Source organism: Buceros rhinoceros, unplaced genomic scaffold (genome assembly GCF_000710305.1).
Source record: "Buceros rhinoceros silvestris isolate BGI_N320 unplaced genomic scaffold, ASM71030v1 scaffold4333, whole genome shotgun sequence".
Taxonomy (NCBI): Eukaryota; Metazoa; Chordata; class Aves; order Bucerotiformes; family Bucerotidae; genus Buceros; species Buceros rhinoceros.
In genome coordinates, this window is record NW_010404048.1 from 15,133 (window position 1) to 23,895 (window position 8,763).

Here is an 8,763-nt window from a genome sequence, read left to right on the forward strand (position 1 = left end):
CAACTGGAGACACAGGTATACAGGACCTTTGAAAGAAACCTGAATAGTCTGGCATGCGACATTATATTTTGCTTTAAAGATCTGGAGTTTTGTCATCATGCAGGCATCAATTATTAATTAAGTCCAAGACTACATACAATGCATGTATGAAAACAGCAGTAGTGCAAAAAAATATCCAACCAACTCTGATCGTTTACTTACCACAGGTCTCCGTCTTCAATAGTCTTATCATTTGGGGCTCCAGCATGGCCGTAGTGTAAAACAGATGAGTTGTCTCCGCTGACAGGTGAAAAGAAATTTCAGCATGATTAATGGAAGAAGAAACATTAACACAGACAACATGAAAAGGAACACTGTCAACACGTGACACTGTAAACATCAGTGTATTCATGTATTAAACACGGAATTTTGCAGTCTGCGTCAACCGCCATAGGCCCTGCCCCAGCGTGGACTGTAGCTCACTCAGCAGAAATGGGTATAGAATGGGCACTTTGCTAGTCCAGCTGCAAGACACGATCCTTCTGCAGAAGGAACTTGGCACAGTTCATATAAATACTTCCCATGTCCATAACAGTGTTAAAGAAGCAACTATGCAAGAGCAATTTTTTTAACCTATACCCATTTATTTCCTTCTGGATTTTTAATTACTAAGTGATTATTTTCCTATGCAAGGTTAAATATTCTGAGGCATAAACCCCAAACATCCACTCGAGTCACATATGACATGTTTGAAATGCTCTAGGAGTCACTGGTACTGGAAGAATTCAACTGTCCAAGTAAACAGTTCCAGTCCACCTCCGGCATGGCTACGTGTGATCTCTGCTGGAGCGGACAGACTGCACGCTGCTCAGGGAGCATTCACCCCGTACAATGTCAGCAGCAATAACAGGCATGAGAATTGTCACTCTATTTTTACCTCTTATTAAAAATCATATTACAAAAGGTTTTTATTCCTGGAAACCTTTCAGACTAAACTGCTGATTCACGGAAACAAAATGTCTCCAGAGAAGAACTGACCCTTGTTCTGTGCTTCTGAAGCTCCAGGATCCACTTGGTGACTTATATTTGTTCTTGGCACGCTCTCTTCCCTACTGATATTCCCCCAGGTCTATCAAGCATCCATTAAAGATCTCAAGCTTTACCTATTTCTCTTCTACTACTCTCCTCAAATAGACACTCTCTCTCTTCTCCTCAAAAAGCTAGAAGAATTATATCATATCCAAAAATACACGTGGGGACAGGGTTAATGCAGCATCGCTCTGATCCCTCCAGCAGACTTGCTAGTCTGTATCTCACCTTTCATCCAAACTGTATTGGTCATCTTGCTCAAATTGGATTCTTTCAAGCTGTGATGGTGAAAGGAATCTAGGGCTCAATTTCAATGAAGCTTTTGTTGTACCTGGAGTAAATGTGCCATCTGACAGACCATTCATATTAGACTTCTGATACGTGCTATTACAAAACCAATAAATATGCACTGTACCCAAAAAGAGACTGCCTTCCCATACTTGTGATCAATTAGATATTTAATCATTGGTCATTCAGATATAACAACTCCATAAACAATGATTATGGAGGATAAAGCTGATGCTCTCAGTCTAAAGGGCTGGATCCTGTCAGCATTTCGAAAGCAGTATGTTTTTAGTGTGCAGCATTTTTTAGCATGCAAGAATCACCATGTAGTAAGACAGCGAAGGACAATGTTTCAGAATAACGGGAATGGTTTTCTGACATAAAGTGTATTTCTTAAAACTACACACACTCCAAAAGGAAAAATTAGAAGTTGATAAATGAAGAGTTTAAAAACTCCAGAGAATTAAGGCTGCAACAAACTTGTTGCCAATGGCTAAAGTAGTTTTACAACTGCTGCTTTTTACTTCCTGGATGCCCTGGGAACCTGTGTTGTTGTGCAGATATCTACAAATGGCCCCATAAAGTTTGAACACGAGAAAGATGAAGGCAGATGTGAGCTTCCTTCTGAGATGTCCTGTTTCCTGGGCACTGGCGGAATAGTTCCTTCCAGCCACAGTTCCAGTTTCCCACGCTAAGACACTTTCAGACTTAGTTGGTTCTGTCTGAAAAAAAGATCCTTAATAGGGCAATGGACTGCAATTAGAAGAAAAGGGTCCTCTGTGCCAGGTGATGTGTATGGCAGCAACTGTGTTTCCAGCCTCAGCCATCTCCTTCCACATGCAGGTGACAGCAGTGGAGACACTCCTACCTCTGCGTTGTACTATCAGCCTGACGAGAGAAGGCAGCAATCATTTCCTGCCTGAAGAACTGTTTCCCAAGTGGAGGGCTACGATTTTGGGGGGGGCGGCACTTGGGAGTAACTGGAATGACCCTGGTGCTCGTATGACACTGTGAACACATGCTTGGTGTTTAAGGAAAAACACAAAAATAATTTTAAAAATGCAGAACCTGGCATGCACACGCAGGCTCCACAGCGGTTCGTCAGGATTTTAGCTGCAGATACTATTCCTTATCTCCCTCTAAAAACGGGGATAATGCAGAAGTTAACAGCAGATGCATATATTTATGATCAACTTTTAAAAATTTATCATCAAGCTTAAGGGCACGACTCCATGTTAATGTCTTTGCAGATAGCTTGTTTACTTGTGTCATATGCTGGCACCCTCGGTGTCCTCTACCACACCAGCTAAGTAAACAAGTCATACATTGAAATATGAGCACTGCACAAACGACTGCAACAATAGACATGGCCAATACAGAAATGGGGATTTCCCTTGCACATTTTAATGTGGAGGTGTTAGTTTACAAAATATTTCTGTAAGGTTTGGCACCAACTGTTATGGAAAATGCATGAAAAAAAAAATCTGTTTTCCAGCACCGTTAGTGAAGCGTTAAGCTTCACTTTCTTGGCATTTGAGCCTTCATATCTGTCACGCATATCCTGGCTCTGTCACGTAAATGGGTTCATACCACAGAGAGAGCACAGTTGGTGCTGAAAACCAGATACATACACCATATGCATTTCATGTTTTTTGCTTCTTTGAAGTGACTGGGCAAAGGAAGTCTGCTCACTTGGGACTAGCTCTGGGCATGTCACTCCACTAGCTCTGGGCTGAACACCCATTAGCAACCAAGGTAGATCAGACCTTCTCCTGAAAGTTCTCCCAGTGGTTTGGCATCCAAAAGAAAACCAGCACGTGTACCTGAGGACTGGTCCCTGGCTCTGAGCAAAGCCGTGTTGTTGTGGACAAGTGGGAGGATCTTGCATCAGAACTGCACCACAAATCCAAATTAAAATACGAATGTGGACACACCTCCAGCCCCTTCCTGCCAAGAGGTTCAAGTTCAATCTTCCTCAAGGGAAGCATCTTTACAACCTTCCTGAGATGAAGACAGGAAGGATGCTTTAGGAGTAATGCTATGGAAATTGTGTGTACCCACAAGGTAAATGCTACAGCTAGACAGAAATTGTTCGTGATTCAGTTAGACTTTCAAGGTGGCTTCAAAACAACTTGAACAAACTCCTCAGCAACTGGCAAAGCAAATGAGCCTTCCTGTAGAAGGTGGTTCTTTTCTCCCCAAGGTGCAACAGTTGAAAGGTCTGGCATTAGAGTGCTAAAGTCACTGGAACAGCGTGGATCACTAGCAGCTACGCTGCCTTCCTGGAGATCAGCACCTCTCAAAAGCACCCCATACAGGGATGCCAAAGCCTGCCTTCAGGCAGCCAACCTGAAAAATTCTCCAAAAGATTTCCGTGTATCTGTTTTTATTCCTTTAATAATTTGCCTCTAACTGGTGCCAAAGATGTGTTTGTTACAGAAAGAATTGCACGAAGTGACAGAAAAGCTGCCAATTACCACCACTGAGAATGCAAACAGTCAGAAGAGATTCAAGTAACTAGAAGGAATAAAAGTCCCCAAAACATATTTTCAATCAGAAAACACCCTGAAAACAAGAAAGGTTTATTAGAAGAAAGAGAAAGAGGAGGGATCTCAGCAGTATTTTAAGAACAGAACTAAGCTGAGCATTGAGCATCACAGAAAGTGCAGCTATTAGCTCCACACTAAGAACATCTAAAGAAAAAACAACATTAACTGGAACAATGAACTATTTCTATCATGATTTAAATAATAAAGTAACTCCAGAAAGAAGCACTACCAGGCTTCTCTCCATTTTTTCACCTAAGACATTAAATCTTAAAAACTTGTATTGAAAAGAAAGAAAAACAGATTCAATAAGTGTCCTTAGAATCTTATCCAAAAAGCTTTACTTATAATGATCCTCAGCTAGAAGAAGGCATTTTACTGCACTATGTTAATCTTCATTACTGGTATCAACTGGTGAGAGCTGTCACCTACCAGAAGACACAAAGTCGAAGATGCCACAATATCAAGTAGCAGCTGACCATGGCTTCTGTGGTAGTTGCAGACATACCCATGCCTCCACCTCCACCTATCTCCACCTGGAAACTCTGCACCTGGTTACCAGTGGATGCCAACCACTGTAGGGTCACCAGGACTCACTGTGCACGGAACTTAACCTTTGCTTCCCCGCTGTAAAAATGGTTACTTGGTACACTAAGACACTGCCATGAATAATTCATTAGCATTTAAACAGTACTCGGAAGTCAACCCTTTGCAGATTAGTGCCTAAATATATTCAAGCACTTTTATCAAACGCTACCATTCTCATTTAACTGCACTTCCGTGACCTCTGTGCACTTCAAATCACAAGTCAACAATGTTTGAAAGCATCACTAACTACAGGACCAACCTTGCAACGTGATAACCTGCAATACTAAAATAAGTGTTTTGTTATTCTCAACCGACTGGAGAGTGCATACATGCAAGTGAGCATGTAAAGCATATTTGGTCACACCAAATACTCATTTATCATCTCCTGAAGAATCTAACACTGGACAGGGACAGCAACAAATGCAGCACTCAGCATGCCAAGTGATTTATTTCTGTACTGAAATGCAGTATTGATTACTGTTGATTTCCAGCTTAGTGAGCATCTTCCCCAAAATCTGAATTGAAAACTTGTTTTTTATTTAAAAGCATGATTCTCTTCCACAGTAATTGTTATCAGGCCTCTAATCTGAAAAGGAAAGATCCTGTCAAAATACCACAGTTTCAAGTGTCAGGAAAACAACAAAACTCAGTATGAATAGAACAAAACTATTCAGTCCCAATTGCAAAAGCTATTTTTAATCATAAATATAGTTAAGTGTAATACTTACAATGCATGACATTTCCATGGTAATAAAAACTGTCTATTATATTAATTGAATTCATCAAATAGATCTACTTACAATCATTTCATTAGGACCTAGCTGAGAACTGTTAATAGTATTCATTCTTACTTCATCACTCATAGTCAGAATATAGCAATTTATGGACAAAAACCTTTGTATTCTATCTTAGGTAATTATTTTTTCTAAACCAGGTTTGCCTGTACAAACTATAGTGGCAGGATACAATGCCAGCTCCCAGCTACAACAGCGAGTCACAACACTTAGGATTTTGCAAGGAGAGCCCTTCTCCATGTGTTAAATCCTCCAGCGGTTCAAAGGCAGCTCAAACACCACTCCCACTCCCTGTTAGGCAACTCCAGCATGATGGGATGGGACACCAATCACCCGCTTCTGAACCACTGTTTGGGCTCTCCCCCTCCTGGGCTCCCTGAGTCCTGTAACTCAAGTCCTAAGGTTTTCCAGTCCTACGGAGACTTCAGTCTGTCCCCACAGGGTCACAGGGACTCACCACGCAGCATATGGCAGGTGTTTCTATAGGTTTAGCAAAGCCGTTGGTGTTATCTAGCACCCAAAACAGATCCTGCAGTATGGATTCTGATTTACTTTAAATCAATGTGAAGTCTGTATAGCTGTGAAAAACCATACACAGAGACAACATGACTGTGACACCACCATAGAGATGGAGCATCATTTCAATGGGAAGTTAATTCTCAAGTTATATGACAGTAGTTAAAATGGGAAACTTTTCAGACAATTTAGATGCACAATTTGCCATGAAACCGCTCACGCTCCTACTGCACTTTTGCATATAAATTGGAAAATGGCAAAATTACAAATAAGTAATTGAGTAAGCAGCAGAAAGAAGAAAAGTTGCTTATTTGTCCTTAGTACTGCCAAAGCAATATAACATTATTGTCATTAACATAAAAAATATTTTTTATAAGTGTATGTGACTTCAGTGTAGAGCAAACGTGTGTAAGTAGCAGCAGATCTAAAGTGGAACATATACACCAACACATATGCCTCATCTAACTGTCATATATCTCTGATTAGATTAATTCCACTGACTAAATAAGATTAATCTCTCCATAAAGCACACAGCTGTCCTTCAACATCCTACACTATTCTCTTGAAATCCTGCAAATTAAAAATTTGCATTTCTACAGCTGTTACTGTTAGAATACTTCCCCAAATACAATAGCTTCTACACTAGCTGTTCAGCAAAAAATTTCCAAATTCCAAAAAGATTAGTTTTATCATGTCCTAACCTTTGAGGCAAAGAATTTTGAGAATGATATGAAAAACTTAAAGCGTATTTCAAAGTGAGTATTTTTGAGCATCAGAGAATAGCTCTAAAGCCCTTTTCCCTATCACTATTTATTAAAAAGCCAACTGCAGCACAGATGTGAGCATAAACATGATCTTGGCAGTAGCAGCAGTCCCTGGGGAATCTCAAGTGTAGCAGAATCTGTAACCGAGTTAGTTCTTTAAGACACAGCACTAGGCACCTTTCTTTGGCTTTTCCAGAACAGTTCAAAACTCACTCTGGTGGCACTTACAAACACATCATGTGCCTAAAAGGAACAAGTCAGAAATATCCAGTGGAAAACTGACCATAAAGATAGCAATGGTTCAGAACAAACCATTCACTTACCTGCCACAGATGCAAGTGTAGGAAGTGTGGCGCATGCCACCTCTAGCGTAACAGTAGTGTTGGAACAGGCTGCAAAGAAAGAAAAGTGGCAATTAATAATATATTCAGTATTACCACAAGACAGAAGAAAAGCAAGTCTTGCTTGAGTAGAGCTGTGTTGGTGCTCTCCGATGAGGCTCTCTGCCCACTTCTGCTCAGCTGAGCACTCCAACTCACCTCCATCCACCACTCAGCAGGCCTGCCCAGCGGCATGCCATTGCCACAAAGCCCACTGAGCAATCCCGCAGGGGAGAAGAGGGGCTGGAGTGCAGCTCACCAACTTGGAATAGCAAATTGCTTTCCTTTAAGAACTCAACACAGAAAGGCAAATTCTTGTTGTCAAAAGGTAGTTCATCTGAGCATAGCACAAATGGGAAGGTAAGAGTTAAATGCTGAAACTGGCCAAACTCTCTAAAGAGGAGTTGAGAAAATCACTTCTTGGTGCATTTCAGGTACACAATCACATCCATGATCCTTATTTTCAACCCTGCTGCCTTCTGCCTAAGGTGTGTAAATTCAGCAAAAGTGAAGTTCAACCAACCCTTCATGGGGAAGGAGCTTGCCAGACAGGGCAAAACTCTTCTTCAAAATAATTTCAGCAGAAGCTCTGTCATTTTCACCACCTCACTGACACACTCTGTTAACAGCTGAACTAAATATCCCCATGTATGTGCAAAGCCTGAATCGCATCTGACTGCGCCGTACACTCTCCTCTTTGGACAAGCCAGCGGAGCTCTCCCATTACATCAAGCCAGACGCTTCCTGCTAGTGCCACAGCCCCTGCTGGAATGCATTGGCTCATGCTTTGTTGTCTGTAACACATCAGACAGAGGACACAAAACTATTCAATTCCAGATTGCGGTGCCTAAATACCTCTGTATCTCCCCCTAAATAAACATGGAAAAAAAAACCCCCCAGACTCAATTAAACAGCAAGATTATGTGACATTAGGCTGAGTCCTCAACAACCTGTAACACACATTACAACAGTTTGCCTGCGTGTCTGTGAGGGTCAGGGAAGTAAAAAGAAGTACTCCAACAGTACTCCTCTTGCACTGCTGTCCTGCTGGAGGAGCTGTTCAGCCTTAGAAACATTAAACATTTTCATCTTCATCGTCCCCTTCACATGAGGGCAGATGTGCCCAAAGCACAATAATATAGGATTAGGTGCTTTAAGAGCTAAGCACATATCATGGACCCTTTTATTCTTTTTGAAATACGCTCTAATTACAATCCAATTCCCTTTAATACCAAATGAATTTCAAAAACCTCTTTTGTTCTAATACTGAAATAATTTCATTAACAGAGTGATAATGGTGCTATTCAAAGAATAGAGATGTTGTGATTTTGTCCTTCTGCAGCAGCAATCCACAGGACACAATTCAAATGCTTTGAAGGATATTAAAGACATTACATGCTTGTAAATCCAAACCAGATTTCAAAATTACACAAAAATGACAGTTTTTAAAGAGAAACAAACAAACAAAAAAACCCATACAAATTAACCACCCCAGGAAAAAGAAAAGCCTACATATAGAGACTTAGTAGGGAGACCCACTTTACAAGCTGTGGTTTTACAAAGGACAAATACTGATTTGGTATTTCCCCAGAAACCAGTAATGGCAGAGAGTAGGTCAGATGACATGAGAAGCTAAGGAGAAACTCAGTCATGGTGCGAGCACAGCGGAGATATCACTAAATCGAACTAATAAAATGTACCACCTAACTCATTTGCTCTGATGCAGACATTTTTTCACCAAATGGACTTTTCATACGGAACAAAGTTCCAGATCTGCTCTTCTGTACCATGCCTGCAGGCGAGGTTTAGTCTGTAAACACGA

At 41.0% G+C, this 8,763-nt stretch overlaps 1 protein-coding gene across 1 annotated transcript in view; it reads right to left on the reverse strand.

Annotated features, from left to right (window-relative positions):
• Positions 1–201: 201 nt before the first annotated feature.
• Positions 202–8,763, reverse strand: part of PEPD (peptidase D) — a gene marked incomplete at both ends in the record, with an annotated part of 69,564 nt that continues 61,002 nt past the window's right edge. The window contains 2 exons of the mRNA XM_010133215.1: positions 202–279; positions 6,885–6,953. Coding sequence (XP_010131517.1) covers positions 202–279; positions 6,885–6,953 — 147 coding nt within the window. The remainder of the gene's footprint in view (positions 280–6,884; positions 6,954–8,763) is intronic.